A 20,916-nucleotide genomic window follows, 5' to 3' on the forward strand; every position below is an offset into this window, starting at 1 on the left:
TTTTACCAATAAATTTTTTAGCATTTAAAAAAGAAAACGCATGCAAACTTTTGAGATTCACTGTTTCACAGCCCAGTGGTTCTCAAATCACCTCAAGAAATACTAAGCCTTTCCCTACCACAGATCTGACGATATTAAAACAAAACAAACAGGAACTGAAATTTTCCTATTCTGTATTTTTCCATGAATACCCTTTAAACAGCATGCGTGATTGAAGAATGCAGTTTAATTATGCTTTCCAACATTACATTTTTAAAGTTCCATTTTGGAGAAATAAGCAAAGACTGTGAAATAGGACTGCCTTGTGGAATAGTCAGCAATATATCACCAACCCTGAGCTTAAAATCTAAAACGGCTCCAACATATTTCAAACAAAGCGATAAATTCTGTAGTAAACTTTTTAGTCGTCACTCTAGCATATCCTATCAGATTATTACTTTCGCACACAAAGTAGTTTACAACCTTCATTTTTTAAAAATATATTACTTGAATTTTTTTAATGTATGAATTGCAAATAAATACTGATAAATTTTATAACTAATAGCCATTTTTTGTCCTTGAAAGGTAAAAATTAGCAGTTAGAAAATTTTATTTATTGAGAGTCAAAATGATGTTACCTCTTAGTTCTGACATTGAATGCCTTTATTATATTTAATGGTTTTAAAACTTATAATTGTTACCTTTGAAACACAGAATGATCATTTTAAAAGTCAGAATTAGGACTTTTCAGATCAGAAATACTTTAAATCTCAAGAGATGCTATCCGTTCCCTCTCTCCTTTTTTTTTATTAAAATACTCCCAAGCAAGGAAAACCAAACAGACTCGACATTACTCGCATGATCTCAATACCAGTGTCGCGTTTGACCAGGAAGAAGCGGATCACAAAACTAAATATATTAGCAGAACCACTAATAGATTCCTAATTAAAACATAAGGCAAAGTGTGAAGGCGGCATTTGCAATTCAGGAAAGATGTAGGAGGGATTCATTTCGCTCCACGTCTGTACTCTTTGGTTGAGTGGCTGTGGACCAATCGGTGACAAGGGGGCGGAGTCTGCGGCAAATTAACAAGCTGTGAGCTGCGGATGAGAGCAGCAGAGACCTCACTTATCCATCCATCCTGCTTTACCTTACGCCCTTTGACGGTAAGAGCCGCTTTATGCTTCACATTCTGGTGGTTCTGATTCAGATTGCCACCGGCAATTCATTTAAGAGACAAGTCAGTATCACAGCTTTGGAGCTTTTGCTACATGAAAAAAAATATATATATATACATATATATATCATGTGAGTTTATCCCAAGGTTGACTTTTTGTGAAGGTGTCGGCATTTGATGGCATTGAATGAAGGGATTAGAATGGCGTAATCAACATGTGTGGGCTGTTTGATCAAGGTGGGACGCACTTACGCAAACGCTGATTAACACTGACCATGTGTCCACCACCCAGGACTGTTTGATTTTTCTGTCGCGATGCACTGCTTCTCCTCCTGTTGTTTTAACCTCTCAAATCATCTCAGTGGATGCTGTGGGGTTCTTGTCCTTGAAATGCAGTCAAAGGAGGATTGAGCAAATATGTGTAATTTAGCGAGACGCATTGCACAGCAGCCTGATCATGTACCTTATCCCCACCCAAACGTGTACACAACAGTTCATACTCTTGTTTTTTTTATTTTATTTTACCCCTTTCATGCAGGTATTTCATGTCCCCAAAAGGCTTTATGTGTTATGAACTGATCCCACAGATGCTACTTCTTAATGAGACAGACATTTGATAGGTGTTGATGAAAAGACACTTCAAGTAATAATTTGGAAAAGTAAGACGTTTAATAAAATGTATTCAATTTAAGCATATTCTGAGTTGAATTCAGATGATTTTGCATCTTCTGTTAATAGCATAGTACTCACGTCTGTCTCAATCCACTTCTAATCTCTTTATCTCTGTCATCTCAGATAATGTCCTAATTCAGGTCTAGTTCATTTTATATACAAAACGAGTATCTGTTTAAATCCTTATCCCATTGAATTAAAACCATATTCGTCTGAATCTCTACTTAATCCCTGCTGTTCCTCCCTGCTTTTCTATGGTGTGTGTGTGTGTGTGTGTGTGTGTGTGTGTGTGTGTGTGTGTGTGTGTGTGTGTGCGTGCGCGCGTGTGTGGGTGTGTGTGTGTGTGCGTGCGTGTGCACGTGTGTGTTTGTGGTGCCTATTCCCACGGAGCATTAATGCCTTAATTGCATTTCAATAATTAAATGTCTTTCGAATCATCCAAGCGAAACCAAACAGGCAGGGAAGGGAAAAGCAACATACCTCACATCCAGGAGCTGCAATCGTCCTTCAGAATTATGCGTGTGTGTTTGCAGGGTTTATTGATGTGTTTCTGTTAGTTTTTCTGCTCAGAAACCTGTAATAACCAGTGCAGTTGTTTATCCCGGACCCACGCTGTATATTATGCCTTTCCTCGAGACAGAACCAATCCTCCTGTGCTTTTCTCCTCTTCTTAAATACAGCAGAGCACAACAAAATGTTTATTCTGTTGTTTTTTTTTCATTGAACTCTTGCTTTTGTTACAGAATAGGGTTATAATACAGTACCAAACAAGAAAATTGTAATTTGGATTACTATTACTTAAAACAACACATTTGTATGTTGGATAACATTTTAAACCAACACAAAGAAATGAAGAAAATGGTAACTATGTCTTGGTCAGTGTGCAGTTTTGCTTTGAACAGTGCAGATGTTGAAAGCTGGAGATAATGTGTTAGAATCTAACGTTGCTTTAAACAACTCCACAACTTCATCTCTCATCTTTTTTCTGTTGGCCCTTGGTCTTCATGATGCTGTTTGTTCACTAATGTTTCAGCAACTGGATGATGATCTACGTAGTTATAAAATCAGAATATAGAAGTTATTTAATCAAGTGTGAAATTGTTTAAAACTGAAGAAGTATGTTAGTAAGTAACAGGGCGGTCCACCTAAATGTTGTTATTGATTACCTTTTCAATTCAAATACATCTTGTGGAAGGCAAACAGTCTGGGGAGGAGAATACTTGAAATATCTCAGTGTATTATTACATTTTGATTGACTCAGGTTGACATGCTGTCACACAGAGAGTAGTTTTATAATGTTTCTTCATCTTAATTATTTTTTTGTTGCAGATATGCTTTGTAATGTAGAGAAATTCTTACATTTTTATTTTGCCATATTGCAGATGGATGGATGGATGGATGGATGGATGGATGGATGGATGGATGGATGGATGGATGGATGGATGGATGGATGGATGGATGGATGGATGGATGGATGGAACACACTTGTTCACACACTGAAATGCTCCTTAAAATCAATATAGTGACTAATAGAGTTTTAGCTGGCAGCTGAATCCAGAGTGGAGGTGATGAAACGAACAGAAACAGATTTCTGTGTGGAAAACAGATGGGATGTTGAAAGTAGATTGGTCATGGAATAATGATCATGGATCATTCTTTTCTGCAAAGATGTACACTTACTGCTCTAAAGACGCCTGAACAGCGCTGGTTATTAAACTGATTAAATCTGTTTGATCCTCTTTGCATTTTCTTACATCAGAACCACTGGTTACAATATATTGAGACTTTTTGATACACCACCTCACAGTAACGCATAACTGGGAAGAAAATGTCACATAAGTGTCACAAAAGCTGAAAAGTCTGGTGTGTATCTATATTTGAACTCTGTGAGCCAATATAAAGCGATATCACCTTTTGCTGCAGTTAAAGCTGGAAATTGTTGGGGGTATTTTTCTACTAGCGTTGCACATCTTGAGGATCCTTCTTTGGAAAGAAGTTCAAGCTCCGTCAGACTGGGAGAGCATAAGTGAAGACTTTTCAGTTTCTTAATTAGTTTTAGATCTGGACAATTCCAACCTCTAAAACGTAATTTTCTGGTCCTTACGCTCTCCTACCCATCATGTATTGGAGGGAGGGTTAGCAGTTGTGTAAAATGCTCAGATTATTGGTTGAACAACGGTCTTTGAATTGTTCAAGATAAGGGACGTTTTATAATCTAACTCTGCTTTAAGCATCTCCTGTTCCTCGCTCTTCATTCTTTTGCTTGTTCTCAACAGACCTCTTGAGTTTTATGTTGAGATTAAATTACACAAGAAAGGACCTTTTTCGTAATTGTGGAACTTCTGAAATTGATTGATGTAACTGGTATTTATTCAGGATTGTCAGCGTAAAGAGGTGTGAATCTGCATACCACACTTGTTACATTTGTATACAAATGAAAAAGTATTTGTATACTTTTTCATTTGTATGAAAACGTTTCATTGTTCTGTCTTAAAATTGGGATAGAATTTGATCAAAATATGACAAAATCTGTTAGTTCCATCGCTGTGACGCAAGTCAATACTGTATACTGCTAAAATAGTTTTTGCCTAAATTTCTCCTGCTCCCTTGACTAGAAATATAAATAAGGGGATTTTCTCCCCCTTCCTTAAAATGCCGTGTTGCCTAGAGAAGCTAAAACTGTTACAGTTTATTTGTACAAGCCTGTGATCTTTGCGATCTCTTCTCTCCACTCTTGGCATCTCATTTAGCCTCCTGCTTATATTATCTATATTTCCTCTTAATAATGCTCATACAAATACATACCACATGTCTTATTTTCTCTCAGTACTCAGTGACAATTCCCCTTCCTGCACCCTGGAAGCAAAAAGTCTCCTTTTTGCTTGACAAAGCCTCTGGTCTTTTTGCTTTTCACACTGACCCCAAATACAAGCTGATATAATTACAGCTCAGAGCTTCTCACTTTGCTCCCAGAGCAGCTGAGCTGTTAGTGTATGCGTTCGTGTGTGTACGTTGCTGATACGACGTGTGGGAAGACAGGAAAAGGGCGCTGTTAAGTTTACCTTGGTGTAGAGTGTTGGTGCATGACAAAGAAATTGGGTCGTTAGATATTATCGTTGCTAAATAAAAACAGGTATCAGTGAGGAAGCTGCTCATTTTCAGCTCCTCGGTGGACTCCCCGTCTCCACCTACTCCCTTGACTACATGTTATTATTTAGGTCTTTTCTTTTGCAAGAAACCCAAAGAGGTTAAACTGGTTTATTTGTTCTTTGTGTGTGCTCGGTTTACTCCTCATTCAACTTTCTTCTTTTAGATGTAGCTGTGATTAATTTCGCCCTGCATGGAGAGCACAGTGAATACAAACTGATTCCTCAGGAAATTTTCATACGCCCATCCATCCATTTTTTTTATATCCCTGCATGATTATGATTTGGTTAGCATGTAGGAATTTAACTGTAAACATTTAAAGTAGCTGATTTTGACGAGACTTTTCCTATTCCACGTAACAGAACTGAACAAATAAAAAAATAAAGTCTAGGACCAGTTAAATCTAAATAAGGATATATAATCTAGAGATATGTGAAGATAGATTATTTTGAGTTTATGTCAGTCAATAAATTTGCCTTACTTTAGAGTTAACATGAATTAAACAATCAGGAGTCTATTTTAATCAAGATTTTATTATTTCTATGAGCAGAAAGGCAATATGGAAGACTTTTGCCTAGCTTCTCTAGTCAAGTAGAGTCCATTCACCAAGAAAACAATTTTCCAACCACAGTTGGTTTCAGACATTTATTAAGAGTTCCTGTTGTTGACCTGTTTCAGCTGATATTGTCCAACCGGCTTACGGCACAGAGAGCATCTCATCATATTTACCGTCTTCTCTTCATTTTTGGCCCACAGTTAAAATAAAAGTCGAAGGTCGAAGTGTTGACTACTGAACTTGGGAAGGTAAAAATTCAACTTCTTCCATAAAATGAGTTATGCTGTCATATCAAAAGGTTTGAGCCTGACAGGCAGTTTGATTGACGGATTGGATCCTCCTCATTGGGATCTTCATCCACCACTTTGTCTTTTACTGACCACAAAGTAGTTAAAAGTTTTAATCTGTTCGGGTTTCATGTCAGCAAAGCCGCTGGGTAGGATGCTTCAGGTTCTGCTCTAGAATGAACTTACACAATTTTATGAAATAATAACTTTTTTTGTCTAAAGATCTAAGAAATGCAGTGAGGAATTAGCATGGCATTGAAGCTCCATTTTAAGACATAAATTGCACATCAACTTTCCCAGTTGCAACGAGTCAAGAGAGTTTTTAATGCATTTTCACTGCATAAAGAGCTGAAATCAGAGAGTTCCACTGCAGAAGTGATTTAACATTAATGATGTCGGTTTAATGTAAGTTTAATCACTTTTGGTGTGCGCATGCATGCGTCTTCCCGCATTTGCCTCAGTTCAAGTTGAAATTGAAAGCTGCCCCAGTGGCACCTCTAAGGAAAACTCATGAATGATAATCAGCATCCATTATCTCCGTTCTGCGAAGCCCTTCATAAGTTATACATATTCAAAGTGAAGTCATGCCAAGATTACCCTGCCATTTTCTACAGACACACTGCGGGAATCCAAGGTTTTTCTGTGCCAGACATAATCATGGACATCACTCTCTGCGGCTTATTCCCAGAGGAAAAGGCCTTGATGAAATAGGATGTTAGCATTTTCACAGAATTTGTCTAGGCCTCAGCACTTTGAAAGCGTTAAACCCCATAAATAAAATAAAAAAAATTGTCTGCTGCATCTACTCATTTTCAGAGAGATGAAAGGAGAAGGCACAGGCAGGTTTGTCTTTTTTTTTTTCCTGAAACTGCAGTGCAGTCATGACTGTTAATCTTGTGTGTGTGTGTATTACAGAGGGGGCACATTAAGTGACTGGAACTGATATGCAGAGATCTTTCAAAGAGAGATGTTATTGGTGGCAGAAATTGCTTAGTGGAGTGTGAAAAGAGAAAGGGGTTTATCTACCTACCTTGAAGGAGTGAGATATATTCAAAGGGTGAAAGAAAAATGTCTCTCCATCAGCTTGGTCGAAATGAAAAATGCCCATCACTTGCAGTTGCCTTGGCAATCTCGATTTGAAATTCTGCGTAAGCACCTGGGGTGGCGTGCGCGTGCTTCCGCGCGCTTGCGGATCTGAATCACGAAGAGAGGATGTTTAGTAAATTCCCCTGGTCTTCCAGGCATGCTGTCGAGAGGTGTCGAGTTTAAATGGCAGTAAGGATTACGTACGTGAACACATCACGTTTTGATTTGCAAAAATGTCAACCACCGATCTATTCTGTCTGAGAATTAGGATTACACGGAGAGATTAAAGGCAGCTTTTAAAGGCCAGAGAGTTTAATTGCATGGAAATAACTTGTCAGGATTAAACTCCTGTAACTCAAACCGCAGGAGATCTCCTGACGCGTTCTGTCCTTTTAGTCGCGGGGGAGCATTTATGGCGCTTCCCTTTTAAGGTATTGTGGGAAAACCACCTGAGTAGACCAAAACTAAAGTTGCGCTCCGGCTCATCAATGACCAAGCTGGGAAAGCGTGGGGACCAGCTGACAGATGGAGCGCCGCAACTCCAAAGGTCGGAACGGTGTCACCATTTCAAGTAAAAGCCAGCCACCCATGGAGCTGTTATCCTCTCATAATTTCACACCGCCACACACGGTGACTGCTCTCCCTGCTGGAGCTTTGTTGCTCAGACTTTTCTTACAGAAACATAGGAGTGCCAGTCTTTTAAAAAGTTCAGCTCCCACAACTCAGAAGGTCAGAAACATTACCTGCATTTACATGTGCGCCAGCTGCCCCTTCCCTCTGGGGCGGCTTCTTTTTCTGGGCAACACGGGATGAACAAGATTAGGTGGGAATGGTTTCCTGTGTAAATAAGAGCCGCAGTGTGTGACGTCGTTGGCAGCTGCATTGGGGTTTTGTCACGTAAATAAATTAGGGCCATTTAAAGATTGTTCTTAAATGCTCAATTGGACATTGATACTACAGTCGACCCAACTGTTAGAGGGGGAGATATAAAAGTGAATCTGCATTAATACGGTGCACACAAAACTAATAAGCTACGACTTTATTGAAACACCTTATGATTTAATTTCACTGTTCAGTCTTCTCAGCATCCTTCATTTTTGTCAGACAAGATTTGCCTAAGTCTGTCAGATTATTGTGAGATCTTTTAACCTTTTCTGGAGACCTCTTAAATTTTCTCTAGGATTAAGTTCTGTTTTGACTTCAATTATGATTTTTAAAAATGTTATTTTGTTCTAGAGAAGTCTATCTCTAGAGCAAAAGAGATTGACTTCTCTTTTGTTCTGGAGATTAATCATCATATAATCATCACTATATATTGGACTTATAGTGATGATTATACAAGAAATCATGTTATTTAAATTTTTTCATAATGCGCACCTTGCCCAAAACCCCTCAATCAGACCCCGAAGTGGTCTGGTTGTGTTTAGATGGTAGCTTGGCTATTTCATTTTATAAAGAAGAATCATGCTTTGGCTGATTTCAGCAACTGTAAATCCAGCCGGACATTTCCTCATAAAAAAACAGTTTGCTGTGATCCTTTGGGCCATTCAAGTAGAGCTCTTGACAATTTCATATACATATGTTCACTGAACAAGGGTGAAAGGGGGGTTCTACTGCAGCAGACTGTAAAATGCAAAATGGATTGTCACGCTTTTGACTCCTCTGTTCATATGCAGCAGCAAAATCCCTGAGAAGACTTTGTTTCTCTCTTTAACTTGGTCCATTCGCTGTCAACACTTGTCTTTGCTGAAACTATCCTGACTGAAAAATGTAGTTGTTGTTTCAAACTACTGTTGGCCACAGATAACGTGCTCTCTCCCGAGTATTAACACTAGTAGCACTGCAGGCAGTGCTGGAGTCGAAATAATAATCAGTCTGAACCGTGGCATGAAACCCCATGGGTTTTTGGAGAACAGTCGAAGTCTATGAGGAAGATTAATCCATATCAGGCTTTAGTTAATCCTACAGTGCTTGTTAATGAATTTCAAGGTTTTTCTCGCCAGAAGGACAGAACTATGCTAGAACTGGATACTGCTTTGCTGTCAGATGGACTGGCTCAGAGGAAGGAACAGGACACAGCGGGATGGGGCGCCCATTTTTCTGGCCGACATCCATTGTTTCTGTTGTTGACTGCACTGTCACCTGCCGTCTCACACATGTAGCATTAGCCAGCAGATTCCAGCCATTCTCGGGGCCGCTAATTGCGTCTCTGATGCCAGCGGCGCAGCGGAAAAAACGACAACAAAACAATCTGTTACCTCTTTATCACTGTCTGAATTCAGCAGCTTCCCGCACGTTTTTCGGCCTTATATCCCCAACTCTCTGTTTCTCCATTTGGCCAGCAAAAAACAATGTTGCTTGGCAACAACGGTACTAGAAAAACAGCACAGTGTCTATCTGTAATCTCTTTTCAGTGTAGGGAGGTAAAGAGTCAAAGAAGGTAAGTAGAGAGAATAAAGGCTGGGGTGGACAGATAAGACTAGAATGACAGGGAGAGTGAGTTGGGAAAAATGCTGACGACATTTATGATTTTTAAAAACAATCAGTGCTTAGTTTTGAACTTGTATATTTTTCTCTAATCCACATATGCTCACATATTAGCATATTATTACTCTGTTTACATCCCTTCGCCATCAACAAACTACTAGTGCAACTCTGACAGCTTATCTTGCTTTCAGTGGTGGGAAGTAACGAAGTACAAGTACTTCGTTGTACTTCGTTACAGTAACGAAGTAAGTACAGTACTTCGTTACTGTACTTAAGTACAATTTTCGTGTATCTGTACTTTACTTAAGTAGATTTAATAATGGATACTTTCTACTTTTACTCCACTACATTTTACAGTAAATATCTATACTTTCTACTTCACTACATTTATACAAAACTGTCGCGTTACTCGTTACATCCAAGTCGCGTTGCTCTTTTTTTCCGTTAAAATGTGAAGTTCAGGGACTTAAGGTGGCGCCGTAAAATCCGAGCAATAACGTGACTTATGTGTCTGTTGTCACCCATCGGCTCCCCCTTTACTCGCACGCGGAGCTCCAAGACATGCGCAGTGGTTTTCTCTGAGCGTCAGTAATATAATAGTACAGAAGCGCTGTATAAATCATAAGATATGGCGACATGTAAAATCAGCAGCGCTTCACTTTCACAGACGGTGGGGACTTCGTCCAATTTTTAACGTTACTTGGAAGGAAAACTTAAAGAAAGGTAAGCTCCGTGGACGTGATGCTAGCAAAGCTAGCTGTATTGACTGAGACACATGTTGCATCTGCGATGACTGACATGTCGCAGATATGGGACAATGCTGTGACCAAAGTGCAATATTGTAATATGACATTCATGGATGATCCGATTCTTCTGGACGGATCTTGACTAAGTCCTATAGTACTGAAGCCTCAGTGAGAGCCGTTCTTTGTTCTTGTAATGCTCTGCGTACACTGCAGTAGCTATTTTATTTCATTAAAATATCTTTATATTTAATTGGTGAATAAATAAAACAAGAACGTAGGAACGCAGAGCATGCTCATTGCTCTTTGTTTTCGTCACCTGTCATGGTGGCAGACGTTGCAGCAGGAGGGAGGATGAGAACAGTCATGGTGCTCCTCCTGCTTGGTTACTTCTTGCTTATTGGGCCTTGGACAGTGTTCATAGTTGAGCGTTGTTAATTGCTATGTTTAATGGTGCAGACAATTATTATTTCTGACATTGGCAATATGGGCAACCGCACAGGGCGTTATTTTTTTAGGGATGGCAGGAGACCTCTGTGGATTGTGGCACATAGATGAAAGCAAAACAGAATGAAGAAGAGTTTGAATTGATAGAGCTGAAATAAATTTAACCAGTAAGTATTTAATATCTAGGTGTTTTTATGGGAAAGCGAATCTTTCAGATCAATTTGAGAAGCAGTTTTGATAGGTGCACTTAATTTTATTGTCATGTAGCACGGGGTGCTGGTTTTGATTTGGTCTTGGGTTCGGTGGTCTAGACTACAACTCTGCTACGAGGCTCCTTGGTTCCATGTCCTCCTCCAGGCGGATTTCTTTCAAAATAAATGTGTGGCAAAAAAAGTGAAGTTCATGTTATGTTAGGACAGGAGACAAGATGTTTCCATCCCTGAAATTACGATGCATAGAATCACATATCCAAGTATAAACTATGTTACAGAGTAAACGCAATAAAACATGCTATATCTGTGGCATATGATCATATGATCGGTACACTTAATGATATTAGTGATTAGGCAATGCATTCAGCAAGTACTTTTACTTTTAATACTTAAGTATTTTTAAAAACCAGTACTTTTTTACTTTTACTTAAGTAAAATGTTAATGTGGTACTTTGACTTTTACTTGAGTACATTTTTGTCTGTGTATTTGTACTTTTACTTAAGTACATTTTTTGAGTACTTTCTCCACCACTGCTTGCTTTAAAGGCGAAAGTGTCCAACATCCACCCTGGGGACAATCAGCTAGACCAGGAGAGATGGTTGATACAGATGGACACTTTTGATTTTTAACGAGGTCAAATTTATTACTGGCAGATTAAAATCTTCTTTTTAAAATCTCTGGAAAATGTTAGGAACAACACAAAGTATTTGTCTTAAAATAACCAATTATAATATTTTTTTTAATTGAAAGCCAAAACAATTTGCAAACTGGATGCCTTCCTTTTTAAAAATGTCCCTTAGTTCATCGTTTCAGTTTAATGGAATTTAATGGTGTCATTATAAGGAATAGTCTTTTTTAAAATATAAAAGTTGTTTGCTTACTTTGCTTTTTCCTTCCTCCCTCTAAGACTTACAATCTCAGAACAATTGACAGACATTTCTTGTTTGGTGTTGATCTTGATATTCTTTGTTATTTCACATTCCTGCTGTCTTTTTCATCTCTGTCACTTCTCCCAAACCTTCTTGTCCTCCATCTGTTTTATAATTTTTCTTCTTTTTTCTCCTTTTTTCTATCTTCTTGTCTCTGCACCTTCACCTCTTTATCTTCCCTGTAATCCTCTTCTCTCTACTCATCACTCCGTCCCCTCCACAAATCATTTCCTCTCATCATGTCCATCTGCTTGCCTTCCTGTCACATTTGTTTGGGTACACATCCCCCTCCATATCACTTCTTTTCCTATAACTCATCTATCTATCTATCCATCTCCAGAGCTTTCATCCTCCTCTTTATTCCCCTGTCCTTATATTATTGTTTATCTTATTTTGCTTTCCTTTTATTTATTCCTCCCTTGACCAGCTCTCCTGTGGTCTGCGCTGAGATGTCAGTTCTGGAGGTTTCGACTCCGCTCTTCCTCTTCCTGCTCTCCATCCTGTTGCCGGGCTACGGTTGCTGGGCGGCGGACGTTCCAGAGGACACCACATCGGAGTTTTCGGTCAGGCTGTACCACCGGCTGCAGGCGGCAGGGGATCAGGAAAACATCATTTTTTCTCCACTGAGTGTGTCTGTTGCCCTCGGCATGGTGGAGCTGGGAGCCCGGGGGGCTTCGCTGGAGGAGATACGAGAGGCTGTGGGATTCAGCCACTTACTGCCTGGTGAGATAAACTTCCCAAGCATCACACTCAACAGGCTGAGAGAATAATGCACTGTTGTCCTGTATGGTTGTCAGTTCAGGTGTTGTGGTTTACAGTACCAGCAAATTCAAATTGTCCACTTAATAAATAGCTCATTTTTAAAATTTGGAAAATGATTAAGTGTTTGTTTTTTTTTCCATGTAGAAATGTATAGAAAATCAGTTTGCTACACATTTAAAACTTGCTGTCTTATGTGTGTGTGTCTGCTGTTGTGCTCTGAAAGACTTAACTTTTTATATTGTTTTTGTAAGTTACATTTTTGAGTACTAGATAAAAAAAATATGTGGCTAATATTTCAAAATATTACTCAAAAGGGAAAGTCAAGAATCCTCAATTTAACCCTTATGACTTTGACATGGCAAAGGTGTGTAAACATGTACTACATGTGTGTACAGGATACATACGCAGGGACGGGATGAATGTGTGTGTGTCTGCCGTTGTCCATGTAGGCGTGGAGTTCTCCTTGCTCCAGAACTTGACAGAGGCGCTCTCCGATGATGACGCCCACTACGTGATCCGGTTTGCAAACAGCCTCTTCCTGCAGGAAGGCATCAGCTTTAACCCAGACTTTCTGCACCTGATGAAGAAATACTTCCAGGCCGAAGTGGAAACTGTGGATTTCAGCGAATCTTCGGTGGTCGCCGAACAGATCAACAACTGGGTGGAGAATCACACAGAGAGTAAGTGAGACCAATAGTGAAAAGGGGGGGAATACAGCAGGTGAGGTGCATTTATAATGTTTGCATTTTTTTACTTTAACTAGAAGATTCCAAGCTATGTAAAGCCTAAGTGCACTAATGCTTCATAATTCTTTGTCATGATTCCTAAACCTTCTTTAGGAAAATTATCCAGATTTAAAACATAATTCAGTCGAAATTTTGTTCCCTACAGGCAAGATTCGTTCACTGCTGTCAGCCGAGGATTTCAGCAGCGTCACCCGTCTCACGCTGGTGAACGCCGTCTATTTCCGAGGATCCTGGAAGAACCAGTTCAGGCCAGAGAACACCAGAACCTTTTCCTTCAGCAGAGATGATGGCTCGGAGGTTCAGACCCTGATGATGTACCAGCAGGGAGACTTTTACTACGGTAGGCATGAGTCTGCATGCGCATGTGTGCAGAACCGGACCAGTGTATCTTTATTTAGAAACTTTACTTTACTCCGCTTACTTCTCAGTGAGATTTAAAATGTTAATCTAAGGTCTAAAATATTGATATTTAGCATTAGCAGAGTGAAAGGCATTTTTTTCAGCTCATTGAATTTGCCCACATTTGTAACAGTTGTTCTCCTAAAATATGAAATATTTCAGAGTTCCCTCTCAGTGTCTTACTCTCCTTTGTGCCTTCTGTACTGCCAAAAACAGTCGCATCATGTTGTTAAGCTGCAACTAAAATTGGTGCATTTGAGTTATTTTGGTGACATCTGCATGTGTGGGCAGAGCGTTCACACACACACATACAGATACATATTCATGCATACACACATGAACGAGAGGGATGCCTAATGTGTTTTCCTCTGATGAGTCCAGAGGGTGTGAACGTGTTGACTGTGTGTGTGAGAGCTGTAAACAGGAACAGGTCCTTGTGGAGAAGGCCACAAGGACCTGTCTGTCTCATTTTGCAGAACAATCACAGTGGCTAACTAAAACCACCTTAACCAGTTTTTCCCTAATCACCTGCGTGGTTCCTGTGTTTTGGAACCACCTCAGCGGCGGTACAAGCCAGATCTAGCTGGGTTTTGCGTAGAAGCCATTTCTTTGGCAGCAAACTGCATTGGTTGATTGGCCCTGAAATTTGCAACAAGACTGTAGTAATCAGCAAGATGGCGAGCTGCGAATAAATATTTCATGATCAAATCTTGAGATCCTGACCTTTTTTAATTGTTAATTAATTGTACTAATGTTGTTAATACCCCACAATTCACACCAAAGCTTGTGTATCAGTAGTATCATGTACCCTGGGTTCATCAGTTTCTGGTGGCTTTTCAGGTTTTTACTCCAGCTGCAGTCCACCTGGTGTTCATCACAATCCTTTTAACCTTAACCCAAAGGTGTCAATGTTACCTGTACAACTTTTACTGACACACTTTTTTTCTTCTACTTAACTTTCCACTGGCTTTCAGTATAGGTCACCATGATGATACACCAGGAAATACCTTGGAAAGGATTTGGTTGTTCCGTTTAAACACAAAATATGATGCAACTTACCGTATTCTTTGTCGCTGACAGATGTAACTCTGCCCTATAGGGGCCACACCAACATTTCCTCTATGATGACATAGCAGAGTGCATTACCAGAAACATTAACATTTTTTAGTATTTCAAAACAAAATGTTATGTATTCTCCAGATTAAATGGCAATAGCAAGTTTAGTTTGTTGGAAATGTCTTTGTAAAGTTTTTCTTTTGTTTCTAAAATGCGCTGAGCGTCCATAACTTTTTCATGCTTTCTAAAATGCACTCATTGACATTATTTTGTGTCAGTCATTTATTTTCAAGTGACTAGATTTTCATTAAAACACTTCAGAAATGACTTTACAAAACACCAGTCAGTCTATATGTGTCAGCATGATTACATCTGTGGCTGTTTCTCCACAACTAAAGTCCAAACTTGAGCATTTACTTCGTTACATGTCGGTGGCCTTGTTTTGGTCTCTTCTTGATCAGGTGAATTCAGTGACGGCTCCCAGGAGGCTGGCGGTGTGTACCAAGTCCTGGAGATGCCCTATGAGGGCGAGGACATGTCCATGATGATCGTATTGCCCCGACAGGAGGTTCCTCTGGCTTCCCTAGAGCCCATCATCAAAGCACCACTGCTGGAGGAGTGGGCAAACAATGTTAAACGACAGAAGGTGGAGGTGTACCTGCCTAGGTCAGAAACAACATACACATGCACATCAAGACAAGACAGAAAGTTATGATTCTGCCCTTGATGCATTAGTTTAATAAACACCAAAACACATTTATGGATTGAGGCTGCCCTGTGCGAAACGCTTAGGTTTTATGATCTTCTTCCTCCTCTCAGTCTGTCTTCTATAAAAGCAATTCTTTGTTCACTTTATCTGCAGATGAAAACAAGTAATGTATTTTTTTCATAGGAAATAGGACACTTAACTTTTATAGCCATGGAAAGTGAAGACATTTTGATAGAATATACTTAAACAACTTGTCATAAAGTAACCATTACTGCCCTTCTGCTAACCTGTATGTAACATGACTTAAGAAATGATCAATGTTAATTATATGGTAATGCTGTTTTCATTTTATTCATGAAAAACATATAGTTTATACGTTTTATCAAATTATCCATTAAGACACAACGCAAACATTTTACTGAACTCTTTCAAATGTTTACATACACTGGTGTACATTTTTTCTCATTACAGTCACAAATCGTAATGTATTGTGTTGTATTTTTATTCAGCTCAACTAAATGTACGTGAAAAACTAGCACAATGTGGAAAGAAAAACAGTTTTCTTTTTTTTTTCTTAAAGGTGTGGCATGCATTGAGCCCAGTTCACTCTCATACCTCTAAATAACGTTAATTGCAACATATTAGTCAAAGTCATTTAATTGTGTAATTCTTTGACAGCCTTAGATGTTTACTGGAGAACATTAGAGAACAAAAAGAACTATTGATACTCCATGTTACCGTATCCGATTCAGTTCCCATGCCGTCCCCTATTCTCTCGCTCTGCAAAAATCCTGTCTTAACACTGCAAATAAATGCCACTAGTTTTACAAATACATTTTTGAAAAGGTGGTTAATCAAACTGAGGTTATATTTGTATACTTGTTTGATGATCTGGAACAAAACGGCGTGACAACAAAACAAAAACAGAAGGAATCTGTAAGGAAAATGCTTTTTCAAATCTCTGTATTCTTCTCCTACTTCACAGTTCTTTATAGGTCTATTAGATAAAGTCATTGTAACTACATCGTGTTTTTACTGCTGCAGTTTAATGCTAATTTATCATCAGTTTTCCATCATCAGCCCTTTTATGAGGGACCATCTTGTTTCTCTTTTATGTTGACTGTCAGGTTTAAGGTGGAGCAGAAGATTGATCTGAGAACCATCTTGCAGGACCTGGGAATTACTAAAATCTTCACCAATGATGCTGATCTCTCTGCCATGTCAGGTGAGGCATGACACACAATTCAGACAAGGCTAGTGAACTTTCATAATAATCACATGGATACAAACGGCGTGACAAAAGCTGGTAAATGAACGGCAGTCTGCATATTGGCAGCAAGAGGTGGTGTTCTGCACTTTTCTAAGGTAACCACAGTAATTGTCAGTGAGTGGGCAGTTCGGAGCTGTCACATCCAGCAGTAAAAATAGATCCTCAAAGAGCAGCTCAGATACACGCCGACAGAGAAATATGGGATGTATGTGGAGATATTTTACATCTGCGCCAGAAAGATACACAAAGTTAACAGATATATAACCCGACATACAGTAAATGATGGAGTAAAACCTTTAATTTATTATGCTTTGATAACATTAATTATGCTGTTGAAATCAGCCATCTTCTATAAGGGGATTACATTGTAAAGCCTAGTCTTTAGCCAGAATAGCAACTTGTGCACGTCCCTATTCACACAGCTTCAGCTTCACATGTACTCAGAGGACAGGTCAGGCAGATAAGAGGAAGGCCACTTAACTCACTTTCAGTCTCTGTGGAAATAATTAGGCTGTATCCTTCGACTTAATGTCTGGAACAAGGTGCCCCTTGATGCGGTCTATCTGTCTGCTTGTCAGTGTTGGTTTAATAAACACTCAGGACTGCTGTGTGTTTATGCTTTAGCTAAACATGCAACTTATAGTCTATATTAAAACTTAATTGCCTTCCTATGTGCATGTTAAAAAGACAGTTATGACTTCTATGTCTTGTGCAGATGGGAAGGACCTGTACATTGGAAAGGCAGTGCAAAAGGCTTACCTGGAGGTGACGGAGGAAGGTTCAGAAGGAGCTGTTGGATCTGGTAGGGTTTTTTGGGTTTTTTTTTTTGCATTTTACTTTAGTATGAATAACTCCCATGCACTGAAATTAATTTAAACTACACTGATTGCTGTGGTTAAGTAGAACAGGTACTGAACTGTTCCCTCATTGTTCTCTGTCAGGAATGATTGCCTTGACCAGGACTCTGGTGCTGAACCAGCAGGTCATGGCGGATCATCCATTCTTCTTTGTCATCAGAAACAGAAGAACAGGTGCGTGTGTGTGTGTGCATATCAATGTACAGTATGACAGGAGCCTTGTGCAAAGGACATTCCAAAATAGTGAACTTTTTCATATTTTTGACATGTCGAGCAACAAACTCCACAGTTTTTTTTTACTGGCTTTTTATGTATTGAGAAACACAAAGCAGTGCATTTCTGTGAAGTGGAAGGAAAAGGATGCATGATGCTCAAATTAGTAAAAGTGTGGATTTGGATTGATTCCCTTTGCTCAGATATCCATTAATAAAATCCAGCGCAACCAACTGCCTTCAGATGTAACATAATAAGTTAACAAACATCACCTGTTTGTCATAACATCTCAACATGCATACAGCTTCACAGTCTACAGAGTTGTGGAGAAGTTGAAAGCAGGTGTGGATAGTGATAAAAGTCGGCAATTGACCATGGAAGGGACAAACAGGGACAAAATCTGTTCTTATGAGATCAAAATGTAACTTTTTAGCTTACGTGCAGAATTATATCTATGCCAGAGAACGTATGATTCAGGTGTGATGGAGAAGGTTTGCATCTAGAAGTTGCAGAATGGCAGCTCTCGAGGACTGAACTTGGACACCTCTGCTGCAGATTTGCTGTATTTAATTTTGCTGTATTAAATACAGCAGAATTTGCTGTATTTAATACGTGTTAGAATGTCTCAGTTGGAGTCTAGACCTAAATCCAATAGATAATCTGCACCAAGTTGATGCTCACAGAAGCTTTTCATCCTATCTGACTTCTGAAAAAGAAAGATGTGACAGTTTCCTTATTTTCACCTTCAAGAAGTGTTTAAACAAATTCAAATCCCCATCTATCATGATTTCCCTTCCAATTTACATGTATGTACTCGTTTGTGTTGGTTTATTGTAAAAATAAAATAAAACAATCCCAACATATTAGTATGTATGTTCTGTTGCAAGGCACTATGTCCACAAAATGTTAAGTCCAGACAGTCTATGAATTTGATAAGCATGATTCCACCTGTACACCAGTTTTCTGCTGTTCACATAAATAAAACTTCCCTTTATCTGTCTTTTTCTTTAAGGCTCCATTCTTTTCATGGGCAGAGTCATGACCCCCGAAGTCGTCGAGCCCTTCGACCACGACTTCGACTCCGTTTAGACGAGACGCGAGGCTGCTCTGTCAATCAAATCCTGACGTCATAAATGCTACCTATTCTCTATCGCCATCCTCAGCTGTGTTTTATACTCTTTACAAAGAATATATATTATCCTAGTACAATATGATATATGATGAAACTGCGACATACAGCATACTGTATAATGTGACAGTGTTTTTATACTGCAAGCTTTAAATTCTTGAATACATTAGATGTAAATATTCGCTAGTAAAGTGCGGTTTGTATGAGCGACAGGGACACACTGTATGTAATCCATGCACAGCCCCTTTAAGTTCAGCTCAGGAGCTTAGCTTCTTACTTACCTGCCATAAAACATATGACACTCAAAATGTACTCAACTTAAGAGCAACACTTTGGTTATATTTCTGTATGATTAGCGTTGTGTTTTATATGCATACATTTGCTTACTATTTATTGCAGGAAAAACTGTGCAAGCATTGCATTCCTACAAAATATCTTAGAATCTTAGTATTGAGACATTTTCTGTCTGCAGTAGGCACATGGTTTAGCTCCTGAGGAAATATTATGCCTTATCGTATGTGAATGGTTAATTGAGCCCGAGCTGGGCATCGTACAGGTAAGCCGAGGGGATTGTGTAACTAGGCCAGGTTGCTATGGCGATGGACCAGAGGATGAAGGTAGATCTGCAGCACTCTTGTGGATGTACATTTAGCAGGAAACAGTAACACCAGCTGCATCGATTCTTTTATTTGACCAAACATGAATGTGTTTCCATTAAAATCTCTCTCTATATATATATATATGGACATATAATCGTTTGCGTGTGATTACTGTGCTTTTGTATCACTAAAGGACACTGTTTAGGTTTTAAGCAACATGACTTGTACAACTATGATGAGAACATACTGTAAGTTTTTGCTGGGTTATTTAAACATAAATTGGAATTAGGAGAAGAAAAAATAAATATGTTACTTTACAAAAAATACTTCAGCATTTGAAAATTCAGACACTGGCACAGCTTATTTTTTCATGAAATGTGCACCACAGTGTCCTGCATGGGTAAAGTTAATTTTGCATCACACATCTCATTAAAACAGCTAAACACACAACAATAAACAGATTAGGCCTGTGATTAAATCAAACATGCACAATCCTATAACCATGAGGTTTTAGATGCAGAATTATTATTTCTTTTAATCCTAGGGCTGCAAGGTGTGTGGATATAAATATCTTGAGGGTGCAATGTGTGTTTTATCAACTAGCTATCTTGTTGAGGATCCATGGCTCGTGTGTAGGAGGTTATTTATCTTGTACCAGCTGGTATTACGTTTGTGCCTTATGTCTTCTTCATGTGCATATTTTTCCTCTTGCCCAAGACAATACAAAATACAGAATGTAGACGTGGAAAATTACCAAGTAGATGACTTTATCTCGATTTAGCTTCAAGTCACAATTGAATGTTTAATATCAACAAACAAGTTTAAATAATAGACAAAGAAAACCTAAGATTAGTTACTGCAGACATTTAAAAATTTCACCAGAGCTCAAAAATAAATGTCTGTGAACCTTTGTACATTCAGAACCATCAAACATCTTACGGTATTCCAAAATCTCTCACCTAATTTGCCACTAAAAAGAAGAACTTTTTTAGCTATCTGCAATTTCTCTGCAATAATCTTTTTTTTTCTGCAGTTCTCATTCATTGCTCTCGTTTGCTGCACATAACTCACATCCCAAAATGTGTTTCAGTGGCATAGGATTCTATTGCAACAGCTGTGCATTCATCACATGATCCTGCTGTCCTACCTGCACTGCAAAAACTGAAATCTTAGTAAGATTAAATATCTTAAATTAAGGAGATTTTTCTTGTTTTCTTTCTGTCAAGATAATTTTTCTCACCAAGAGGGATTTATGTAAGAATATTTTTCTTATTTTAAGTGTTTTTGTACTTAATTATCTCAGTAAGATATAAAAGCTTAATGTTAAGAAAATATTACTTATTATGAGTAAATATGTGCTAGAATCTAGAATATCAATATTTAACAATCAAACTTCAAGTCTAGAGCTTATTTTATATAAGTAAAAATTTCTTATTTCAAGCACAGAAAGCGA

At 38.7% G+C, this 20,916-nt stretch overlaps 1 protein-coding gene across 2 annotated transcripts; it reads left to right on the plus strand.

Annotated features, from left to right (window-relative positions):
- Positions 1 to 1,036: 1,036 nt before the first annotated feature.
- serpini1 (serpin peptidase inhibitor, clade I (neuroserpin), member 1) lies at positions 1,037 to 19,617 on the plus strand. Of its 2 annotated transcripts, none has more exons than XM_008425333.3 (9): positions 1,037 to 1,145; positions 12,151 to 12,446; positions 12,935 to 13,165; positions 13,377 to 13,571; positions 15,148 to 15,352; positions 16,523 to 16,620; positions 17,381 to 17,467; positions 17,607 to 17,696; positions 18,748 to 19,617. In XM_008425333.3, exons 2-9 carry the CDS (start codon positions 12,173 to 12,175, stop codon positions 18,822 to 18,824), a joined length of 1,257 nt encoding a protein of 418 aa, XP_008423555.1. In that variant the 5' UTR covers positions 1,037 to 1,145; positions 12,151 to 12,172; the 3' UTR covers positions 18,825 to 19,617. The 2 variants fall into 2 exon arrangements, with proteins under 2 accessions (XP_008423555.1, XP_008423554.1); XM_008425332.3 differs by lacking the exon at positions 1,037 to 1,145 and adding an exon at positions 9,241 to 9,344.
- The last annotated feature ends 1,299 nt before the right edge of the window (positions 19,618 to 20,916 follow it).

The sequence above is a fragment of the Poecilia reticulata genome, chromosome 13 (genome assembly GCF_904066995.2).
Source record: "Poecilia reticulata chromosome 13, P_reticulata-male-v2, whole genome shotgun sequence".
Lineage (NCBI taxonomy): Eukaryota > Metazoa > Chordata > Actinopteri > Cyprinodontiformes > Poeciliidae > Poecilia > Poecilia reticulata.